This window comes from Oncorhynchus nerka, linkage group LG6, assembly GCF_034236695.1.
Source record: "Oncorhynchus nerka isolate Pitt River linkage group LG6, Oner_Uvic_2.0, whole genome shotgun sequence".
NCBI classification, from domain to species: Eukaryota; Metazoa; Chordata; class Actinopteri; order Salmoniformes; family Salmonidae; genus Oncorhynchus; species Oncorhynchus nerka.
This window is the reverse complement of record NC_088401.1, coordinates 25,112,434-25,136,666: the sequence shown is the minus strand read 5'-3', so window position 1 is coordinate 25,136,666 and position 24,233 is coordinate 25,112,434. Positions and strand designations below refer to the sequence as shown.

Sequence of the window (24,233 nt, the reverse complement as noted above, 5' to 3'; positions counted from 1 at the left end):
ACGCCAGTAACTCCCAGAGGGCGACCCAGTGCAACCGGACAGCAGCAGCGCCATTGCTGGTCAGCGCGAGCGAAGTGGAAAAGACTGACTTCCCTGAAATGGGATACCTAGCTGTTTGAGCCCGTCTAACAGATGTGTCAAAAGACATTGCTGAACTACGTAGTATACATTCGTGTTGAGAGAAAGAATCCACACTTGAGCCATGCCGAGTTTAGCAACGCTTTATTTGACTTATACTGATTGATGAGGTCAGCATCCCCCACACAACAATGGAGTCTTGAGTAAGGGGTCCATTCTGTGTTGAGAGCCATTTTAAATACTTATTCTGTCACTTTCCAACAGAGATATATCCTATTCCCAGGAGGTCAGGAATGTGTCAGGGTGTCCATCCCTCCATCAGTCTAAACAGCCTGCCATTGTCCAGTGAAAATACTTTCTCTAAACACAACACTTGCATTGTCGAGTAGGAACCTGCAAGTAAGCATTCATTGGATGATGTATACAATGTGTATTTCGTACATAAGACAAATAAAACTTCACAACGCGCTAGAAGTCGCTACCTCTCTATTTAACAAGGGTACACAACAGGCCTGGGGAAACACCACTAAATCACTAAATAATGTCAGCAAATGACAAATTGAGCTGGCTTCAGTGAAGCCATTTTTGATTCATGTCTTTTGAGAGGTTGATTGTTGTACTTGATGTCAGAGGTTGACTGTACTCTATTCTTAAGAGTTGGTGAGGGATGCCTAGTTGGGGAAACTGCTTAGTGAGTAAAGTTTGAGATGTTGACCCAGCTTTGAGTAGCGCTTCTGACATGAAACATTTTCACTCGCACGTAGCTTTAAATATCTCACCTCAGAGCCAAATCCCAGTTTATTTTCTTATACAGCTAAAGGCAAACACATCTATCCACACCTCAAAGTATGATTCCATAAAAAAATCAAGATGTTAAAAGCTTCACAACCAAGGAAAAATCATGTTATTGCTAGTTTAAAAATGACATTTCCATAAATTTACATATTCCATGTGCTTAGGACAGAAAATGTTGATTTTGATGGCCTGTGAAAATGCCACGTTGTTAGTCACACTTTGTTATTTGTGATCTGGAAAATGTGGACTTTTGTGCAGCACGAGTGCTCAGAAATCCTCTGTTAGTGCCAATGACTATGTACCGCATCAACCAAAGGCAATACCTTCATTTCACACAAGCATACAGACCACAGGAGGCTGCTGAGGGGAGGACAGCTCATAGTAATGTCCAGAACGGAGCGAATGGAACGGCAACAAACATGTATTTGATAACATTCCACCTATACCGCTCCAGCCATTACTACGAGCCCGTCCGCCCCAATTAAGGTGCCACCAACCTCCTGTGGTACAGACACACGCGGACGTACACACAGAGGATCAGAAGCGGGAGAACTTGGCCAGATCCTTCTTCATCTCGCTGTACATGACGCTGAGACGTCCGACAGCCTTGGCGTGCTCCTCGTCCACCTCCTCCTTCAGACGCTGCTGCTCCTTCAGAAACTCATCCCAGTCTTCCTTCCGTCTGTCTATGGTCACCTGCAGCTGGGTGCTCTGAGGTGCACAACACACAATGATCTGGGTTAGGCTCGACACAAAACATTTTCAAACTAAACAAAACAATGAAACAAAATGAAAACACACTTGTTGGAGAGATTTAGGTGGTACTCAATTCTCCTGTTTAGTGCCAAATGACCACAACTCTGGTCTGTTGTCACAATCATTGCCTGAATGTAAATGACTGTCAATGGTTAAATAACATTGGTAATTCATTTGAGGAGAGCATGCATCTTTACCTGCTGTGCTTCTAGCGCCCTCTGCTGGATCCTCTGTGACATGTGATTCGCAGCCTCCACTGTAGGAAAACACAATGAACAAATGTTACATTCAACTACTTTCTGGCCTTAACAGAAAAGTAGTTGAAATAATACAATGCAGTTTAAATTTTGTGACACATGAATGTAATACGTATTTTTCGTTATGTTTGGGACCCCAGGAAGACTAGCTGTCGTCATTGCGTTAGCGAATGGTGATCCTAATAAAAATTAAATAAAACAATATAATAACTCAAATCACTCGATATGACAACTGCAGTTGCTAGCAATTGAAATACATGCCGTCTAGGTAAGGAAGAGAGGCTTACGTCGGGTGAGAGCCTCAAAGAGGTGTTGATGCATGTGTTCTGAACACTTGGGCAACATCTGCTCGTTGGTCTCCACTACCATTTTGTTCAGGTTGTCCAGCAAACGGCTCTCTCTGAATCCACGTTTCTCCTTCAAAATCCCAAAGAAGTATATGGTAACAAATTACAATTAATCAAATCACATTGTATGTCCCATTATGTTACGATGCATCTTTCCAAGCTGAATATTTACCTCAAATTCTCTCACAAAGTAGCGGATCTCCCCTTGTATGACAGGCCTATGGTCTATTAGCCTGGACTGAATATCACCAACATCTAATGGGAGACACAAACCATAAAATCTTGTCATGTTGAGCAATTGCTAATGTCATATATTGAAACTTAATTCTAGGGCTTGCAGTCAAAACCGGGGTTAATTCAATTTCATCCCAAGGAATTCATGAAGTGACCCCAGAGAAAATAATGAAATATTTTGATATATGAATCATTTACAGTAAAATAATCTGAATTCATAAAAAACCCGATGTCAAATTAGGACGGAATTGACTGGGGGGTGGTAAAGAAAATCAAAATAAGGAAAAGTAATACTTACTCAGAAAACTAGCGTTTCTATTGGCCAGGTTCAGCAAACAGGGCGGGACTAAACTGCATTTGTCCAATAGAAACGCTAGTTTTCGTTGCAACTAGAACGTTTTGCAACTGTTCTGGGTAATGGATTTACACCCCAGGTGAAGCTGCCTAAACAGATCTGGGACCAGGCTAGAGACTGCAAATTGTATGCGTTAATACTACAACACATGACTCTCTCGAGTTGTGCAGGCTAGCTAGCGAGTTTTTTGCAATTAATAATAACTGTAACACGGTAATAAACTCACCTTTGGCTATCTTGTCCATAGTTACGCGTTAATACACAACAATCAAATAGTTACTTTAAACCTCGACAACACGTGAAATGCTTTGTTTAGCAGTTGGTTAGGATAGAATGAGCTTGCTAAGCTAGCTTTCAACCTATTTTCGACAAGGTAGATATTTACATGCAATTTATCATAAGCGAATTTGCAAATATTTTGCTCCAGCGTAGCTTAAATATATTCTAGCAAAAACCAAAACAGTAACTGTTGTCAGCTGATTTAAAGTCAGCTGATACAAATTCTAGAACTACTTCCGGGTACGAGGTCTTGGCTCAAACCAAACCTCGCAAAACGGGGGCCACACTTACATGAGGTAAATTCTGAGGTACCTGTACAGTCGTCACTATAATACATGTATAAAATGTAGGTGTAGCCTACATATTTAGCAGCAAATTTCCATCACCAGTGGTTTATGATCGCTCTCTCTCCTCCCTCTGTGCGTGTGCGCGTACGTACGTGTGTGTGTGAGAGATGAAGCGTTTAAATTGCTTTATTGTCATTGATTAATTGTAATTTATTCCAGGGCAATGCAATGATAATGATGGATAGAGGTCTTGCATATGAGTCAGGACTGCAGATGTCAGTCTTGCGCTATGGTGTGGCTTTATAAGGGAATTCTCTGCATACAGTTCAATGAATTGAAGTGTATGTTAGCAAAGAGAGATGATCCATTTAAATCCGTAAAATACACACATAACGCCACCCCATTCTAGCTGATGACAGTAGTAATTATAGGGATTGGCCATCATTTTGAGGGATTTCATCAAGTAATACCTTATTGTGTGTGGCTGTCACATGGATTTAGAATTTAAACATTATGCTGTGTGTGCAGTGTCGGTCATAGCAGAAAATAGTAGATATGTGAATATAAATTGTGGACTTTAAAATACAGATTATCCACTACACCTCCCAACCCCTTGGTTTTGTGCATCGTCCATTCAACCAGTAAACTTAGTACTATAATATTATGGGCCACTGTATCCTCACAAAGCTGACCAAAAATGATGAATATGTACACATGTACAATTAGCCTAGATTATTTAGTGGGCTTGTTCTTCAAAAGTCATGCAGTTATAATATAAAGAAAAGTTTGAGATCACTTAGTAGGCTATTTCTTCTGGGTTTTTACAAAAAAAGTGTGCTGCCTTAATTTGCCACTAGGTGGAAACAATGTCCACAATGTCCAGTCTGGTTAATGAGACCCTGTTTAGTAAAATTATTTTCGGATAGAAAGTTCATGACGTTGAACAATTGAAATGCAAATATATTACCTCCTCTCAGTGTAGGCCTGTTTAGAGACAAGTACTCCTTGCTAAAAAAAAACACACATTAAGAACATAAACATATTAGAATGCATTAATAAAGGGGGTTGTTTGGGGCTAGTTTTGCATGTTCAGACGTCAAACATTTGTTTGAAAATAAGTGCCTGCTATTACTCAGAAATGTCACTTCCACTTAAAAGAAAGTCTTCAGACAAGAGCTAATTCTCGTACTGACCACATGATTTAGATAAATAGTTGTTATCTGCATCATTGATTTTGATCGCCGTCTATTAAAGAGATTGCAGTCATGAGATGTTCGTGTGCCGACTGATCAACTGCCATCGCAGAGTGCTCCAGGGTCCATCGACCAAGAGTGCATTAGAAATCTTGGACGTTTGTGAACATTTTAAATCGATTGCATACAAACAAGGTCAGATACAACATGAAAGTTGGACAAAACAGCACTTACGCAGTATGACAATGACATAAACTATTCCCCTGTTGTGTTTATAATGTACATGTGCAGCTGTGCAGCCAAATACTATTTTGATTAACTGCACAGCATTTCACAAATGATGAATCAAATATTTTGTTATACTTATTCCTCTATTTAATTAACTTGTTTCATTTGAAGTATGCGTAATATGCGTAATGTAGATACAATGTAGTACAGTAACAGAATTTAAGAGTATAACATAATTATAGTTATGATTAAAAATGTAATTACATGCTAAGAGCCATGATATTCAATCAAAAATGAATAGTCACTGCCAATTTGCTCATTAGAGAAGAAATAAAGCAAACATAATTTACAGTTGTTGAATTATACACATTTTTTTATTTCAAAAGTACTTCCACCAATAACTGTACATTCTGTTTTGATTGACTTTATGTAAAAGGATGAAAATGTTTTATGTTCTGTAGTTGACAGTGAATTAACACACATCTAAAGAAATGAGTGAACTGAGCTAAAGCCATAAAAAAAAGTGCACGATTGTGAATCACCTCATTACGTGATTTTACTGTATCTCCACTGTTTGGTGGAACAAGTACTAAATTGTCATACTTGAGTAGAAGTAGAAAATAAAAGTAAATGCTATACATGAAATTCAAGAAATGGCACTGTCTTTGTCCACTATTATCTGCCAGGATTGTGTTCCAGTAAGGTTTGCATGTGATTGGCCCTTGTATGAGCCATATCATGCGTATACATACATCTCTCTCACAGGTCTATTAAGTGAATTCAGTGACAGTGGTGGTCTCTTCGTTGCACACTTCTGTTCTGAAATAGCAAGGCTTTTCAAGGGTAGATAACACAAAGTGGGGTGCATTCAAATAGTTGTTAAAGAAAGTCAAATAATAAAGATAGTCAAATAAAAATGTTGTAACAATGTTTCCTGCAATATTTCTAAAATAAATAACATGTTAAATCTTCATTAATAAGTTGTGAAAAATGCTAAATATTTTCACAATGTGAAACAGGTTTTATGAGACAATCCTACAATTTTAAATGTGGATAAATATTTAGCAATACATTTTGTAATGTGCAATTTATTAAATCAGCTACAATTGTAATTTCCCTCCATAGAATGTTGATTTGTCTCCCATAATTTTGTTCTCATGAACCACAGCCGTGCTCTTCCCTTGCTCAGACTGCAGTAACGTGGCTGAGGTCCTGGAGCATCGAGTCCTTAGACAAACGGTGAGTGTTCTGTGGGAGGTCTGGATGAGTGGTTTACAAAACATACCCATCAGGCCTGTTAGCGTGGTGACGGCTTAGAAAACACAGCTCCTTTTCTTCTTCTTCTCCACACAGCCCCTAACGACGGTGCTGCTCACATTACCCAATGGATATAATTATTTTGCATTACATTGCTCTCTGTCCCTCACTCTCTCTCCACCTCCTCTCTCTGGCTCTGGTCATGATCTCTGGGCCCTTGGAGAAGGCCAGAGGGACCATGGTGCTTGGCGTTCACAGCACGCTGAGTGCCAGTGACTGTGGCTCTGAACAGGTGCCGGTGGAAGGGGTCGGATGGGTGGGATTACTCACTGCCTGGGCGGGGGCCCCTCCTGCCACACACCCACCTGCCCCCCTCTTCTCCTCTCTCTCTCATCCAGTCAGCCAGCTCACACTGCTCAGGTCAGTGGTCCTGGTGCCACTCGCTGCATCCTGGAGGCTACTCCTGAGCTGCCCACCTCCCCCATGTCAGAGAACGAGAGAGGCCCCGGGAAATAACTGGAGCCCCGGTAATAGTGGCACCTCAGGAGGCATGGCGGAGCATGACGCTGCCCTGCTGTCATGTTCTCCCAGGGCCAAGAAAGCAAGGGGCCGAGTGGAGGAAGGCAGCAACAAGCAACATGAAGCAGCGACAGCCACGTAGCTCACAGCCTGAAAATCAACATATGTAGTCATCATGTGCTTTTTGGGAAATTCTTTTTTTTCGCCAAGCAACCTTGTCAGCCGCGTCTTGCGATTTGTAAACTGCCCCTCCTTTGAGTGGAACGATTGTGTCGTTTACGATTAGTGTTCTCAGCGGGCCCCGGTTTGGGGCTGTCCCCAGGATTAGAGGGCCGCTGCGCTGTCACTTCTCCCACGGGGCCGTCCACCGCAACTATAATCCAACCAAAGGATTGCCTCATCCGAGTGCGGCGGTGTCCAAGTCAACTGCCGGCAACAGGCAGGGAGAGGCCCAAACCTGTTGAGGCAGACCCTCCCACACCACGACGGCAATCAAAGTGACAGCCACAGGAGAGAAAGTAGGGACATTTTCTTTGCGTGAGCGAAATAAGTCCCCTGGCGGAATACCCCCCCCCCCCCAAACACTTCTCCTTCTACCCCTTTACCATGTTGGCGGAGGAGCGGGGGCCGGTCTTGACGGTTGAGAAGTTTTTTGTGGGGCCATGATTTTCGACGTGGGACAGAGGGGGCGCTCGGGGGCGGCTGTGTTTGGAGTGGTGCCTCGTCAGATTAGATGCATGCTGGCTGGTTTTGATGGCCAACCTGGACAGACAAGCCCTGCCAGGCACAAACTGCTCAGGCACATGATGTCAGGAGGACAAAAAATTATCCACCGCGAGACCAAGGAGACAGATGACACCCAGCAGGAAGCAAGAGCCAAATCTGTAAGCATCCACAATCCAGCTGGCTAGCCCTAGGGTACCTGTCTCTCTGAAGTGGAATCCGCATCACCCCATGAGCTGTCAAATTAGCTCACAGGACTGGAAATGCTGAAAAGATTTGGCCCCTATAAAATGTTATTAATTCATTTTTGCTTCCTGTCCTGAGAAGACAGAAAAAAAACACAAAACAAAAACAAAAGTGTGTAGGGAAAAACAGAAGTCAGGCCTCCTTCTGTGTGGACCTGTGGAGGAACATACCGTAATCCCAATGCATGCATAGAACCATAACACACACACACATATACACACACACTTTATATTCACACACACAAAAACACAAGCAGACGTACATGCCAAAACACACGCACATACAGTACATATGCATGCAACTGTGCGTGCACACACCCTCACGCACAGGACGATCATTCACACGCACATGCACACACAGACTCACATATACAGTGCCAGGGGGAAGTTTACAATTACTGCATGTGTTAAGCAGCCACCTGGGAGAGATGCACTGTGTTTGTAGAAAAACACATTTCCAACAAGCCTTTCCCTCATGTCCTTGTTCTAAGAGAGTGGCAGAAAAACAGACATTTAAATAGATCTTATTAAAATGTTTATTTATTTTTATTTTTTTATTTTTTTACAAATAAACAGATTTTTTGTTGAGACAAAGGATTCATCATTTGATATTTTATTTGAATCAAATGTAGGTCTTGAAATGAGTTACATTCGATTAATATTAATTTGCTTGTGCTATACACAGGAGGCACATTTGAATGTGGGGAAAATAGAAGTGAGATTTTTACAGAAGCAAATAAAATTAGTACAGAATATTTAGTGAAACATTTCAGATTTCAACTGTATGAGAAAAAATATTACAATAATAGTCATGTTAAATTACAGTACTCTTGTACTTTACATTAAATAAAGAAGACCATAAATAATGTGTGGTACACATTACCCAACATTTAAATAGATGGAGGCACAAGACAAAACCTGGCAGCAAAATGTCTCTACCTGCTCTAAATCTACCAGTGGAAGTTTTAGCGCTTAAAAGCGAGCTCTCCACTACCGTGTCCAAATCCTAGCAGGCACATTGCCATCCTAATGGCCGCAGCGGGTCGTCTTTGGACAGGGCAGTACAGTACACCCCTGAGAGGGGGACAAGTGACTGCCGTCCCTGTGTGTGACGTGACCCCCTTCGGAGTGGCGCGTCCTGCCAGAGAGAGACGGGGGACAGTGGGACGTAAGATGGGACCTGACAGGAGTTTAGCGCTGGTGTCCGCCAAGGCAGATGACGGCGGCCTCCTTGAGGGAAAGGCTGTCGTCCGTGCGTCCCACATCTCAGAGAGTTGTTGCTCTCTTTCACTTTCTTGCCTGCCGTCTTCCCTCTCTCTCCCTCAGATTCGGAGGTCTGTGTGGTAGGAAGGAAGGACGGAAGCCCTCAGGTCAGGAGAAGCTCTGTGGTTGTCCAGATCTACGCTGCTACAACATGTTGTCTTGTAGCTTACATGCAGTAGCCCTTCAGCAATGACAGTGGGAGACAAAGAGCAGTGATAGCGCTCAGGCCTCCTTTGACGCTTGTGTGTTTGTGTATGTATGTGTATGTGTTTGTGCCACGGTGGGAGTGTATCCTTATGCATGTGATGCAAACAAATGTGTGTGTGGATATCAATTTGAATGCGGGTGTGTATGTGTGTGAGGATGGACGCAGGCCAGGTTTCTCCCGAGGGAGGCATGGGAGTAGCAGCTCCAGTCATTCATCCTGCTGGCTGGGGGAGAGGTGTCACTGAGCAGATCGGGGGGCTACGAGCCACGAGGCTCTTCACTAACATCTCTCCCTCATCCCTCTCTGTGTGTCCCTGGAGGTGATCTCCAACTGTCTTTGACTAAACTTCAGCCATCCTCAGCTGACAATTTTTATGAAAGGGAGTGAAAGGGAGATATTACCAGGGTAACGGAGGGTTCGAGGGCCTATCACACTGTGTCACCAAAAAAAGCACAACAACAAACTGATGGCAAATCCACACTTTTCAACTGGGAAGAATGCATTTGGGTTCCCACATAGTCCCAGGGTGTTTTTATGAGTCACTCGGAATGAGGCTTTGGAATTATCCACATTAACTATACTGTCAAGTATAACATTACATAGTATACAGCATCAACTGTGCGCCATGAAATTGATGGTGGCTTTTCTGACAACATCACGAAAATGATGCATGGGCATCAATGGGGCCGGAAGCCACGCTTTGTTATGATTCTGAGCGGTCAGATAGCTAGCAACAATGACAAGAAACTGCCATGTGGAGAATCGTAGGTGGCTCGTTTCAGCTCATTTTATCTTGTTTTTGATACCATGTCTTGTTTTGAGGTGTTTTGACTGAATTCATGTCAATGCTAATACGCCAAAAATTTGCCAGTTACAACTTAAACAATGTATTTCAGAGACAACAAGTGCTAATTGAGACAAAATAGGGTTTACATGTTGTTAACAATCTAAGCCAACCCTGTCTGTTTTGCTGCATACTTGCGCACGTTTCTGTTTTGTTCAACAACCAAGGGTGTTCAACTTTTTCTTGCCCAGGGCCCCCCCACCCAGGCAAACCAGTGACCCCCCACCCAGGCAAACCAGTGACCCAGGGCCCCCCCACCCAGGCAAACCAGTGACCCAGGGCCCCCCACCCAGGCAAACCAGTGACCCAGGGCCCCCCACCCAGGCAAACCAGTGACCCAGGGCCCCCCACCCAGGCAAACCAGTGACCCAGGGCCCCCCACCCAGGCAAACCAGTGACCCAGGGACCCCCACCCAGGCAAACCAGTGACCCAGGGCCCCCCACCCAGGCAAACCAGTGACCCAGGGCCCCCACCCAGGCAAACCAGTGACCCAGGGCCCCCCCACCCAGGCAAACCAGTGACCCAGGGACCCCCATCATGCATTAGCAAAAAATCAGGTGAATGATAATGGCAATGAGAAGTAATCAACATTTTAATATGAATAGATTTGGTAGATTGTTTTTTCATTATTTTGACATGCCCACATTATAATTGGAAGAGGAAGTGTAAACTCTAACATAGCCTATTAGCTAGAAAGGGAATTCCAAACACATTTTCGCTAAGTGCAGTTGTTTAACTGGTTAGCCATGTGTTGGCCAAGCCAAGAAAACTTGCCATTAGCATTTGCCGTACTGACAGCCTATTCGCTGTTGCTTTTTCAAAGCCTATGCCAGACACTCCAATGAGTGTAATTTGCTCAATATTAAGAGTTGAGAAATAAAGTTGACATCATTAGAAATAATATATTCTTCTCTTTTCTACTGTAGGTTATCTAATCCAACATCTGTTTATTCTGTCGAGGCAGGATAGGGCTGCGGAGCCCTGGTTGAGTACCCCTGTGCAAAACAACCAACCCGACTATAGTCTTCTCCACATAATACCAAATCCATTCAAGACTAGGCGCCTAGTACACCTGCCTTTCTAAAGATCCATATAATTGCCTTTGCAGTGCCGTAGCCCCCTGTGAAATGACATTATGGCAAATAACACACCCCATTAACACGGGAGGCACAGGAATCATTCACTTGTGTGTGTAGAGCCGGGCCATCACATGCTCACAGAAAAAGCACCCACCACGGATCTTAAGCTTGAATGAATGGTCGCAGAGCACAGCATGACAGCTGTGAAAGTCACAAGGGAAGTCCACAAGGGCCGTAAGGAAGGCAAAGTCTTCGTGCCTGCAAGGACGACTGGGGAGGGTGGTGAGCGGCGGTGGATGGGGGGTGGTGGTGGGGTGGGGGGGCTGGAGGAGCACATTGGGCCCATTATGAAACTATCATTTCCATAGCGTTGTACCCCTGTATAACCTCCGCCATCATCCATCCAGCCCATCAACAGCATCTTTGATAGCGCACCAGTCTGCTGCTGCCCTTTGGGCTTCTGGGGCCTCTGGCGCACAGTTCAAAGCGGGCGGTTAGTGTTGACGAGTCAGTGTGGTGAAAAGCCAGCGTGTAACGAGCATTAACGTAAGTGTGGGGAAAATGAGATAAGACGTGGGCTTTGTTGACGCTCGACCCCCCCCTCCTCGGACAAGGAACAAAACTCTGGCTTTGTCCTGTCTCATGCGCGCCGTCCCCGGGTTGCAAATGTCAATTTCATGCAGGCCTCGACCATGTATGTTTTTCAAAGGAGCCAGCGATCAGCTGTGTGTCATGTGCAGTTAAATATAGCTTGACTGAGGAGCTCTCTCAGTAACCTACCCCCCAACATCCCTAGCAGTGACTCCTTCAGCAGTTGTCTGAGCTGGGCAATGAGTGGTTGACTGCAGGCCATTTGAGCAAGGATGGTGGATGGCTGTAACATGTCCTGTCATTTTTCCAAGACGGACACATCTGCAGGACATCGTACCTCTTGGTGTTCCCTGGTCCTGTTCTGTATGTCCCCTGGGGTGGTTGCCGGGTGTGACAACATGAACTAATCCCTGATTGAGACTCAGGGACAGTACCCTTCCATGCTAAGAGTTCAAGACAGTCCTAAGTGAGGAATGCACCATACTGGAGGCTATTCCACAGAGGAGCATAATCAATTTCACAGCACATGCTCACTTAAATAGACTCACTCTGTGTAATTTGGCAAATTTGTCAGTTGCAACCTTTGAACAATCATTTGTCTTTCCTTTATCCACGGCTGTTTGACACAGAACATTTTGCATGTTGACTACACGCTAGCTAACACACTGAGGGGCGGCTGTACGAACCCAGATTATGCTTGTTTCTGGTCTAAGCATGTTCAGCAGAATGTATCCATGCAATGTAACGGCCCCTCACACTAACCACTAACACTAAGTAGTACACCCAGGAACTGGCCTTTAGGAGCAGCCTGGGAACTACAGTATATTACTGGACCAACAAAACATCACAGGTTTCCAATAATCCACAAAATATCACATTGACACATTTTTTATAAGAGAGGATGCCCAAAATATGGTCTAACCTTTCATATTAGTGACTTGAATCGCTGTACTTTACCTAACCCTTTCATATCAGTGACTTGCATAGCTGTACTTTAACTAATACTCAGAGCAGGCTCACTGGGGTAAGACTGAGACCCCAGCTGCCACTCTGTCCATGACCCCCCCCCCCCATCATCACCCCCCTCCTGGTCCTGGGCCAGTCCTGCTGTGGAAGGTCATGTGGTGTGAGAAGGGGGAGGGGGGAGAGAGAGAGAGAGAGAGAGAGAGAAAGAGAGAGAGAGAGAAAGAAGTGAGCAGTGGGTGGAGCGGTCGGGTGAGCGAGGGGGCGTCCCCTATGCCAGACTGCAGCTTCATGCCCCCAGTCCAGAATCAAACCAGTGAGCGGTGAAGCCCACACACACTCTCTGATATACACACACACACACTCTCTCATACATATACACAGACACGGGAAACAACCAGGCATGAGTAAAAGGTGCACTTCTGGTTCATAATCATGTCCTGTCAAGGTTAATCCATTAGCGCCATTACGGCTGGCTCCCTTTGTGCCCAGGCTATGCATTATCACCATGCTCAGTGAGGTGGACATTAGGAACTGTCTATTGGTTTGGCTTAAATGATACAGTCAACCCAGAGTTAAAATATGCCAAAGTACTGTCATTGTATCAAGTGTTTTTTGGGAAAAAGTGGAAATGCAAACTTTAATATAAAATGAAAGATAAACACATACTATTCCTGTAAACCCCTCCTTCATGCATATGTATTTATACTACTGCACCAAAGGTAAGCAGGTCAGTTAGGTAACACATAATTACAGTTAATCATATCAAACTTTGCTTGAGTTGTTCTTCTAAATATGAATCAGGAGTGTTTTTTTGCATTAGGGAAATGTGACAAGATAAGGAGGGAAACAGTGCTGGAAGAGGGGGATAATTTCACTCCAGGTTTAAATAAATTAGTCACCCCGAATTAAAACCTGCATTGTAATAAGGCAGAAATTATAAATGCACAGCCAGTTGATGCATATGCAGATGAGCTGAGGAGAAATGGTAATGAAGGTGTTGTTTTTGTTCCAAGGGTGGTCATTATAGGGTATTGCTGATGGCATTGACCCCCTCATGCCCTCTCTCCACCCAGGAATGCATCTGAGGCTCACTACCATCGCCATTCTCTCCGCTTATTTCCCTCGCTTCCCTGGGCAGTGCCATTTCAAAAGTACAGCCCTTGTCAAGGGGGCTTCAGACGCAATTACTTTTGGTATCACTTCTCGCAGAGAAGTGAGCCCCCTCCCCCCCGAAGACATCCTATCAAAAACCATTAAGGCAGGAGGGCATTCTAAAGTTAAGTGGCATAGACCTGTGGGGTAGAGAGGCAAGGGTGCATTGAGTAGCAGAAAAAATGTATACCTAATTTGCGACACATTCTTCAGAATAGAATATGAGGGCACAGAATGGCCTCTCTATGCCACAAGGCCAGAGTGCAGCCGATAAAATGTCCTGGAGGATTCAATTCCCCGGCAAAATGTATGGAGAACCACTTCCATATTGGTAATATATAAACAAGACATCTCTAATAATGTGTATGTTATTGCACCTCTACCCCAGTGACTCCTTAAAGCAGGGGTCCATATAAAAAAGATCAAGACTTTTGCAGCTTTAGAAATAGCGCAGGACAAATCCACACTTGAGAACTGAGGCCCATTATTTGAACTTATCCAGACAGGGAAGTTTGCTGTCTTCTTTGCTTCTTGCACGGTATGCACTCCTCCCATCCCCCTCGAACTCACCCCTTGCCCCCAAGCCAAATCCACAACCCCCTGAATGAGCGCATGAAAACACACACACACCCAGGAAATCAGAACGCGGCAGCCAGGAAGTGTGTGTGCAGCTGTGGCAGGTTGGGGGAGAGAGAGGGCGAGCGAGGCAGGCTAATTCTGGAGCAGTCTGCCATCCGTGCCTGAGTTTAGGTGTGATCCCATTGCCCCGGGATGCACACATGTACTTCAGCACCTAGGCTGAATCAGCCGCCCCTCTCTGACTGATGAAGTGAGTGAGTGCGTCTCGTAAACTCCTCGCCACACACCTGGGCTCCTTCTGTGCTCCACAGCATGGCTGTACTTGCACCCCAGAGAAAAGAAAGACAAAAAAATATATAACTTGTGACAAGATTAGTGTTTACCTCCCTGAAGCTTGCTTATAATACTGAAGCTGCATTAAGACTCCACGCTTCTAATATAGAAGCTCAACATAAACATTACAGACAAAGAGAGAAATACACCCAACCTTGGAAAGTATCCCCTGCTCACCTCAGTCTCACACGATCCTCTGCACCTTTAGAGAGGAGAGGAGAGTGCAGCAAAATAACTTTCCCAACTTGCCCTCAAGCCCTGAAAGTCTGAACCAATGACTGAACTTAAAAGTGTGCAAAGAAAACGACCCCCACCTGCCTGATCATTGCCTCTGCACTTGTGTAATTGCAATTGACAATCAGATGCCATCTTTATGGGCACATGGTAGAACTGTCACTATCTGTAAGGGGAGGATAAGGCAATGCCTGTCACAAGCGCTTACGACACGTTAACACGCCCCCACGCAGTGTTGATTGTTTCATTTAATCAATCAGGGGCAAACGTACCGTCGGATGCACCGCTCTCTCGATCTCATTAACAAGACATAAACTATTTTTTTGTTGCCGACATGGCAGACTCGGACTAACACCGTGGGGTGTTACGTGATGGGAATACCCCACCACATTTGCCTCTCATTAGGAAGATGGTACTAAGGCACCAGTTATTGAAACTGCCTGAATCTGTGGGAACACACTTCCTTTTTTACAAGTTCAGATTGGCACCATTTACTTCACGACAGGACTTATTGGCAAAACTGCTTTCATGCCACATGATCTTGCTTGTGGAACCTGTGGTTCTCCTCACTGCACTTTAAACGGTAAGACCCAGTAGAGCTGTCATTCATCAGATAGTTGTCCGTAGGGCGACTTCACCTCACCTGGCTCTGGACTCTGCCCCCATGCCCTTCCCACAGAGAAACCCCTTGTGGCCATGAAGAGGAGTGAGCAATAGGTGGCGTCTGGTCAGGTTCACACAGAGATGACTCCTGGTGAGAGTTGAAGTCATCAGTGAACCCTGCTGATCCACCGAGCCAATTGACCCCTGAACTATCGCTGACCCCTCAGGGGGTGGGGGAAATAAAGGCTGCCTCGTCTGCCATGTGGGGGAAGATCTCAATGTGAGCTCATTGTGGCAGTCCACCCCTGTAGAGGAGGCAACCTCTGTCTTCAGATGACCGGGGAGAGGTTGATACTAATTGGGCTGTCTTGAGTTACCTGCTGTGGCTTCATCTATGGATTTGTCTTGGCTTTGGTTTGATCATCAGCTGCAAAGCTGGAAGACCTAATGACACTGCCATTTTGACATTACGGCAATAGTCACGGCAGCACACAAAACATCTGAAAAAGTTGTTTCAAGTTCGTTGTTACACATCCTCGAGTTCGTTGCGAATCCATGAGTTATAAGTCATCAAAGAAATCTTTGTAAAACTTCCAAGTTTGTCTACGCAGTATAGATGCATAAAACAAAAGCCCTCTTAAGTTCAGTCTCCTCAATCTAGCGGACACCTCAAAGATAAAGCGTGACATGCTGTGTTAAGCTTCTCTTCAGCAGCAGCAGCAATAATATCTAAATGGAACTGAAATAAACAACAGGACAGTGGTTCTATTATGGTCCAGTAGTGCAATGTTCTTTCTTATCTAGTCACAAGGCCTGCTCAAATGACTGCAGGATGTTTGCTTTCACAAGTTTACACTTTCTGGAACACACAGCACTTTGTTTGCTGTTGTTTAATCGATGGACCCACCAAATTTTAAAAACAAATTCTTTGAATTCTACATAAGCGATTGATAAAAAACTAAACAAGATGAGACTCATGAGATGAAGATTATCTTTGTTTCCCTTTGATTTTTATTGGCACAGGACAACCTTCTGTAGACTTAAATAACACAAAAACATAGCATTAACGCAGCAGCCGTCATAAGGAAGAACATATCAGAAAACTAGGAGGGCCAAGAAGGGTGTATATGACAAAACACAGGCTGGATGAAAGTGTAACAATGTAAACCAGTTAACAGTTTGACACACCAGATAAAGTTTTCACAATTAAGACAAAGATTACCCAACTATTTTGTTGTGCAAACACAGCGATTTCAATATATATATATTAGCTGTGATTCCTACCACTGACAGAGCTAACGGCTAAATCCAGTCTGCTGTGTGAGTGGTGCGAGTGTGTATTATCGCTCGGATGTTTTCGTAAAATGATTTCCCACCCCCTGGGCCCCTCTCCCCATGGGTAAGAGGGTGAAATGACACACAATGCGTGGCTGTCACCCAGGGCTCTGGCATTGGACAGAGGCACGCTGTGGCCTCTATGGCAGCTGGTAGTCTGCCCTCTGCCCTTCAGCATCAACACACAGATTGATTCGAGTGACTCTGATCTGAACTAGAGGCTGCTGCCCACGCTGCTGGTGGAACAGCAGCTTGAGAAACTAAGACTGAAGAATAAATTCATGAGGACGGAAAGTTGATAATGGACCTGGGATCTGTGGTGGATGATGATTACATAGTTGAACACAGTTGGGCAGACTGGAACTATTTTGTTTAAGTAACATGTTGAGACATTGAAATTGCAAAAGAGGGGCTTTTTTTAAAGCGACATTGCAAACTATTAACTCACTTGTACTTTTTAATAATAATTTTTCACAATCTTGGCTTAGGTTAAATGGATAGTTCACCCAAATTACAAAATTACATTGGTTTCCTTAACCTGTAAGCAGTCTATGGACAAGGTATTACAGCAATCCATGCTTTGTTTTTAGTTTCTCTGGCACTGTTTCCACATGCTAACATTTCAGCATTTGGGCACAAATCTCAATCAAGTCAAGGGACAGATATTAGCCCATTTAGCGTATCATGTCTAAATCATCCAAAGTATCTCAAATTGTTTGTGCAGTTCAACAAAATCATAGATGATTTGAACAAAAAATGCTAATATCAGTTCTATGACTTGAATGGTATTTGTGCCACAAACGCTAAAACATTAGCACGTGTTAACAGTGCATGGGAAACTAAACTATTGATTGCTGTAATACCTTGTCCATAGACTGCTTACAGGGTAAGGAAACCAATGTCATTTTGTAATTTGGGTGAACTATCCCTTTAAGTGAAAAGACAAGAATTGCTGACAGGTATCAGCAAACCCTACTGCCATTCACCAGCCAGAATGTTTTCAGGGAGCCAGTTTCAGATAGCATCACTAGAATATCCCTACACCTTGACACTGACAGCATCTGCAGTCATAAAAAAAACAGACAGACTCCCAACAACAACAACAACAACAAAAAGACACAGAACGTCTCGAAGGCGAGGGAGGGGCCCATACTGCTGGGTAGGTGGGGAGGATGAGATGTCAGCACCCCGCTGTTTAGCCCTCAAGTCCGCCCTGGGCCATCCTGGCAGCCAGCAGTGCACCCTGACGGGGCAGGAAACCTCAGTGGTGGCCGCTGGTGTAGACTCTGTTCCTCAGGACCACCACGGGGGGCAGGTGGTGCCGGACGCCGGGGTAGTGCTGTACGTGATCGAACCACCTCGTCATGTTCATGTACTTCTCTTTCTCCTGGACGGCCAGGTCCACCTGGGACAGAGAGGTGGGACATTCATTTTTACCACTGATGATCCATACTATACAAATCTGACATTGTTTAAAAGTTGAGAATGACACTACCTTCACATTAGAAATATCGAGCAATGTTAGGAATCTCCATTTATATTTAGCAAATGCATCTTTCTGGCTATAATTAGCTAGTACCCAAACTAATGACGCAACTCTGCTTGTAACTTAATTCACATTTCTTTCCCCACAAAACAAGTGTAATTGCTAGACGAAGAGAATAACACCAAAATGATGTGAACATATTAGACAATCCTGTTTCAGGTTCATTGTGAGGCTGCCAAAGCCTGGTCTAAGATAGCTATACTGCACCTGAAACAGAGTCTAAAATCATACCAGTTGTGTTCGGTAGCTATGATAGTCCTCCCCCTGAACTGGGCTGCTGACTGACCTCAGGACAGAGGCTAACCGCTGTGATAAAAAACTAAACTGACTCCCTTGTGGCTGGTGGCAACGATCCATCTCCGCCACAACCGCTGACATTTCTCAACATGCTGTTTCTCTCTGTCAGCCTCCAGGGGCCAACAAACTTCTTCCTTGGCCTGGGCTAAAGACATCAATTTGCACCTCATCTTTTCTGCTTGTGTCAAGTTTCCTCTCTCATGCCCTTTAACCATATGACTCTTTTAATTGTGAGCTCCGTTTGACAAACCGCTTTTTAAATTAAACTCTGATTGAAGTCGGCTCTGTTTGGTTATTGGACGCTAGACTTACGATGACGTGATGAATTCCGTAGTACATGAGTGTGTCGGCTAGGGTGAACTGATTTCCTGCCAGGTAAACCTTGTCTTCTAGATAACTGTTGAGGTCCTGCATGAGGGAAAGAATTTAAGTAAATTACTTTTGGTGGATCATTAAGTTAATTAGAATTGCATGATATTTTACAGATTTTCGCAGGTCATTTGGAAAGTATTTAGACCCCTTCCCCTTTTCCACATTTTTTCCCTCATCAATCTACACACATAAATGACAAAGTGAAAACAGGTTTTAAACATTTTTGCAAATGTATAAAATATATATATGAAAAATTAAAAACTTATTCACAAAAGTATTTGAACTTGAGCTTAGGTGCATCCTGTTTCCATTGATCATCCTTGAGATGTTACTACAACTTGATTGGAGTCCACCTGTGGTAAATTCAATTGATTGGACATGATTTGGAAAGGCACACACCTGTCAACATAAGGTCCCACAGTTGACAGTACATGTCAGAGCAAAAACCAAGCCATGAGGTCGAAGGCATTGTCCGTAGAGCTCAGAGACAAAATTGTGTCGAGGCACAGATCTGGGGAAGGGTACAAAAACATTTCTGCAGCATTGAAGGTCCCCAAGAACACAGTGGCCTCCATCATTCTTAATATACAAGCAGTTTTGAAACACCAAGACTCTTCCTAGAGCTGGCTGCCCGGCCAAACTGAGCGATCGGGGGAGATGGGCCTTGGTCAGGGAGGTGACCAAAAACCTGATGGTCACTCTGACAGAGCTCCAGAGTTCCTCTGTGGAGATGGGAGAACCTTCCAGAAGGACAACCATCTCCGTAGCACTCCACCAATCAGGCCCTTATGGTAGTGTGGCCTGACTGAAGCCACTCCTCAGTAAAAGACACATGAAAGTCTGCTTGGAGTTTGCCAAAACGCACCTAAAGGACTCTCAGACCATGAGAAACAAGATTATTTGATCTGATGAAAACAAGATTGAACTCTTTGACCTGAATGCCAGGCGTCACATCTGGAAGAAACCTGGCAACATCCCTACAGTGAAGCATTGTGGTGGCAGCGTCATGCTGTGGGGATGTTTTTTCAGCGGCAGGGACTGGGAGACTAGTCAGGATCGAGGGAAAGATTAACAGAGCAAAGTACAGAGAGATCCTTGATGAAAACCTGCTCCAAAGAGCTCATGACCTCTGACTGGGGTGAAGGTTCACCTTCCAACAGGACAATAACCCTAAGCACACAGCCAAGACAACGCAGGAGTGGCTTCGGGATAAGTCTCAGAATGTCCTTCAGTGGCCCAGCCAGAGTCTGGACTTGAACCCGATCAAACTCTCCCCATTCAACCTGGCAGAGCTTGAGAGGATCTGCAGCAAAGAATGGGTGAAACTCCCCAAATATAGGTGTGCCAAGCTTCTAGTGTCATACCCAAGAAGACTTGAGGCTGTAAGGTGCTTCAACAAAGTAGAGTAAAGGGTCTGAATACTTATGTAAATTTGATTTCACTTTTTTAATTTTTTTATCAAATGTACAAAAATCTCTAAAAAACAGTTGTTACTTTGTCATTATTGTGTATGTGTATAGATTGATGAGGGGAAAAAAAGTATTTAATTTTAGAATAAGGCTGTAACATAACAAAATGTGGAAAAAGTCAAGGGGTCTGAATACTTTCCAGATACACTGCGGAGACATAAGCCTACAAACAATTGTCTTGAGGGTCACAGAATCACTCCAATGTGATTCTTGACTTTATCTAAGCATTTTTTGTTTATATCATAACAACCAGATTAGACATTTGAATCAGAGAAAATAAAAAGTTGACCAAGGAAGTTCATCAACTATAGAAGATTTATTATTAGAGAAAAAACATGCAGGATATTTTCCTGAAATCCCTTTAATAACCAAACTTTCAGTGATGGGGTGATAATGACGTATCCACAGTTAAAGAGACCAAATATCAAAATAAAGTATTTAACAGTCAAAAGAGTTGAAAAACAAGATGGTGGCTGGTGGAGCCAACACAGGCCTGAAATCTATTTAACCTATTTATCTGTAAGTGCGTGATGCGCACGTATGAGTGGAGAGCGCGGTATCTGTAAGTGAATAATGCACGACCTGAGGGGGAATATGCATTTACCTGCCGTGGCATGGCATCCCCACAACTCTGGCCACTCCGGCTAGCGCAGATGCCTTACACGTGGCCCACTTCTCTCCCGACTGACTTGGGCGCCTGCAAATCTAATGAACCTTCCACAAACTGGATGGACAAAGCACACGGGGACTGTGTGTGTGTGTGTGTATGTAGGAGGGGGGGGGGCGCATGGTTGTGCAGGTCCCAAGGGACAGAACCATCTTTAGCACTTGTACTGCACATACAGCGTCTTGAGGGCTAATGGAGTTATTGTGCAGCCGAAGTGTGCTGCCAAGCAAGGCATGAAGGCAGCAGACTCCTCTGCCACAATCAGACCCTTACCTTCCCTACAGCTATGGAAGCCCAGCCGGACAGGAGACGGCTCCCCTCCACCCCCACATGGAGTTCAGAACCTGGGTTCTGCGCCTCCACCCCCCCACAACCACAGTCTGTCCAAGCCTTCTTGGACCCTGTACTCACTGGTGCTACTAGACCTCACTAGAACACAAAGGTTGTGGGTTATAGCACCATGACTATTCTACCATAGTGAAGGAAGGGCACTTTCTGGTCCCAGTGAAGAATAAGCTATTGCACAAGGTCAAATCAAATCAAACATTTTGGCTGTTTTTCTGCATAATCAACTAAAACTGTTCACATGGTAGAATTTACAAGTGCAAAAAAACGGATGCTATTGTGGCCCACATTGACCCCTTTAATTTCTGGGATTATTGGTATGTTGTTAAGAGTTCTGGTGAACCAGCAGGACAGCTGTAGCAGCCAGTGGGGGCACAGAGCCGGGCTCAGGGCTAACGTCTGTAAGTGGCACCATTACATTTTTTAAAAGGCCTGTCCACATACACATCCTGGATCAGTAGAACTTTTCAGTAATGCCATGGCGGCATGTCACCCTGACAGTCAATGCCGAGAGGCGCCTGTCCAGCCAACCAGTGGCTTCATATCACTTTCACGCTGTCGACAGCCACAGCGGCCCCCCCATTAAAGACTTACACTGTAAAGTGTGTGCCCATCCTGGGCTCTCGTCTACTGCTGTGCCCATCTCGGCCATGTCACTGAAGGGCCATATATCAGACTAGATTCATGTCCCCACGCCTTAATGAGCCACACACACTGTCTGGCCATGGCTGGTGGAGCATGGGTTGGCGAGTTTGGCTCAGGGGCTTCTCCCAGGCCCTGCTATTCTAGACCCTCTCCGTACACAGCTCGCCAAGCCTGTCTATCTCATATGACAGCAATGGTAGAAAAACAGTGGGTCCACATTGGACAATAAAACTGACTACGATAAACAGTACCAATGAAAAGTTTGGACACGCCTACTCATTCAATGGTTTTTCTTTATTTTTACTATTTTCTACATTGTAGAATAATAATGAAGTCATCAAAACTTTGAAATAACACATATGAAATCATGTAGTAACCCAAGAAGGATAGTGATGGAGTGTTGCATCAGATTACTTGGCCTCCACAATCACCTGACCTCAACCCAATTAAAATGGTTTGGGATGAGTTAGACCGCAGAATGAAGGAAAAACAGCCAGCAAGTGCTCAGCATATGTGGGAACTCCTTCAAGACTGTTGAAAAAGCATTCCAGGTGAAGCTGATTGAGAGAATTCGAAGAGTGTGCAAAGCTGTCATCAAGGCAAAGTGTGGCTACTTTGCAGAATCTAAAATCTAAAATATATTTTGATTTGTTTAACACTTATTTGGTTACTAGGTGATTCCATGTGTTATTTCGTAGTTTTGATGTCTTCACAATTACTCTACAATGTAGAAAATAGCAAAAAATAAACAAAAACCCTTGAATGAGGTGTCCAAACTTTTGACTGGTACTGTATTTTTTATTTATTGACTTTCTAATTTTGGATGATTTGAAGTTATAAAACGTTGGAGAATAATCTTTACTATTGTTTCTACCTTTAGTATGGTCTTGATATCTTCTTTGTGGCATCCGTCCACTTTGGTGACTCTGTATTCCAGCCACTGCTGCACTACAGCCTTGTGTTCTGCTGACCCACCCAGCAACTCGGGCCGCTTGGCCTCCTGGACCAGGTGAGTGGCGATGGTCACCAAGCCGACCAGAGCTGGTCCATTAATACTCTGGAGGACTGGGACCTGGATGGGAGAGAATGTCAATGTGTACATTTAGTATTAGCCTGATAAGAGTTATGGACACAATGTCAGTGTCTGTATTGTAGTGACTTGTCAACAAGACACAGTATTTCAGTGCTTACACATGCAGTCACGTTGACTACACCCTGTGACTTGTATGTGTTTCTAACATTGTAATGAAGGCTGTTGAGTCAGTATAGCACTCCACCGAAATGAGTTAGAGCCAGAAATCGTTGCCAACTTAAGATTGCTATCACGTGGCACAAACAGGCAGCAGATTCATTCAATGTTAGCTTAGCTAGCTGGCTAATAACACAGCTTAGCTCAAACATGATTATACATTTACTCTACAACGTATATGGGGTAAAGTTATAGCTTCATTGTTCCTAAGTGACCTGCATTCGCTAAAATAGAACTAGCTAACATGCTACTGTCATTATCTTGTTAACTAGTAACGTTAGCTTGCTTTTCTAATGAAAGTATAGTGGCATGCTAACATTAGCAAGCTAGCTTCATAGCTAGCATGTGCTCACGACTCTTTTTAACCTACTGTTCATGTGGTAAGCTCTATTTTATTTAGCACATATCGATAAATGTAACCGAAACCATTAGATGGCAAATTCACCTTCCTATCCCCCTGAGTACTGTATTTGTTAGGCTTTTTCAATCCTAAAGCCTTTTCCAGCGAGGATAGCTCTTTCAACGACATCTTTGCAAACGATGGGACAAGAGGGATGGCACAGGACTGGTTGAAATGACTCACTCCTGCCCACTAGATTTAAATCGACAACAGATTCAGCCAACAGTGACATGAAAAGTGGCTATTATTTCGTTTCATTACGTTGCATCAGATCAATGTACTTTATAGTATAGGAATACTATCTCCATGAATGTTTCGTTACATAATAATGTATTTATTATGTAGTTAAAACGTGCTTACACATGAATGATCAAATTAAGAATGTTTATTTGTTTAATTTATATGTATAAATTAAACAATTAAACATTGTCATATGTATCTTAAATTCTACCTTGTTTAATCCAAAAATATTTCAGCAGAGTAAAAATTGCACACACAGAAA

At 43.9% G+C, this 24,233-nt stretch overlaps 2 protein-coding genes across 2 annotated transcripts; both read right to left on the bottom strand.

The window, feature by feature from the left end:
• Nucleotides 1-205: 205 nt before the first annotated feature.
• On the bottom strand, nucleotides 206-3,327 carry bloc1s5 (biogenesis of lysosomal organelles complex-1, subunit 5, muted). The gene is made up of 5 exons (XM_029661132.2): nucleotides 3,049-3,327; nucleotides 2,406-2,488; nucleotides 2,174-2,303; nucleotides 1,827-1,885; nucleotides 206-1,584 (listed from the first exon to the last, which is right to left on the bottom strand). The coding sequence occupies exons 1-5, from the start codon at nucleotides 3,065-3,067 to the stop codon at nucleotides 1,411-1,413; spliced, it is 465 nt and encodes a 154-aa protein (XP_029516992.1). The 5' UTR covers nucleotides 3,068-3,327; the 3' UTR covers nucleotides 206-1,410.
• A 13,067-nt stretch (nucleotides 3,328-16,394) lies between these two features.
• Nucleotides 16,395-23,914, bottom strand: eef1e1 (eukaryotic translation elongation factor 1 epsilon 1). The gene is made up of 4 exons (XM_029661131.2): nucleotides 23,777-23,914; nucleotides 22,957-23,154; nucleotides 18,897-18,992; nucleotides 16,395-18,146 (listed from the first exon to the last, which is right to left on the bottom strand). Exons 1-4 carry the CDS (start codon nucleotides 23,858-23,860, stop codon nucleotides 18,003-18,005), a joined length of 522 nt encoding a protein of 173 aa, XP_029516991.1. The 5' UTR covers nucleotides 23,861-23,914; the 3' UTR covers nucleotides 16,395-18,002.
• Nucleotides 23,915-24,233: the final 319 nt, after the last annotated feature.

Bases quoted from the DNA above. Each gene is read 5' to 3' on its own strand.
- eef1e1 (XM_029661131.2), bottom strand. From the start codon at position 23,860: ATGTCGTTGAAAGAGCTATCCTCGCTGGAAAAGGCTTTAGGATTGAAA. The intron at 23,155-23,776 runs GTGAATTTGCCA...TCTCCCATCCAG, and splicing joins GTACTCAGGGGGATAGGAAG to GTCCCAGTCCTCCAGAGTAT. The intron at 18,993-22,956 runs GTAGAAACAATA...TCCCTCATGCAG, and splicing joins ATATCAAGACCATACTAAAG to GACCTCAACAGTTATCTAGA.
- bloc1s5 (XM_029661132.2), bottom strand. The intron at 1,886-2,173 runs GTAAGCCTCTCT...GTTTTCCTACAG, and splicing joins CTTTGAGGCTCTCACCCGAC to TGGAGGCTGCGAATCACATG. The intron at 1,585-1,826 runs GTAAAGATGCAT...TGTGCACCTCAG, and splicing joins GGGCGCTAGAAGCACAGCAG to AGCACCCAGCTGCAGGTGAC.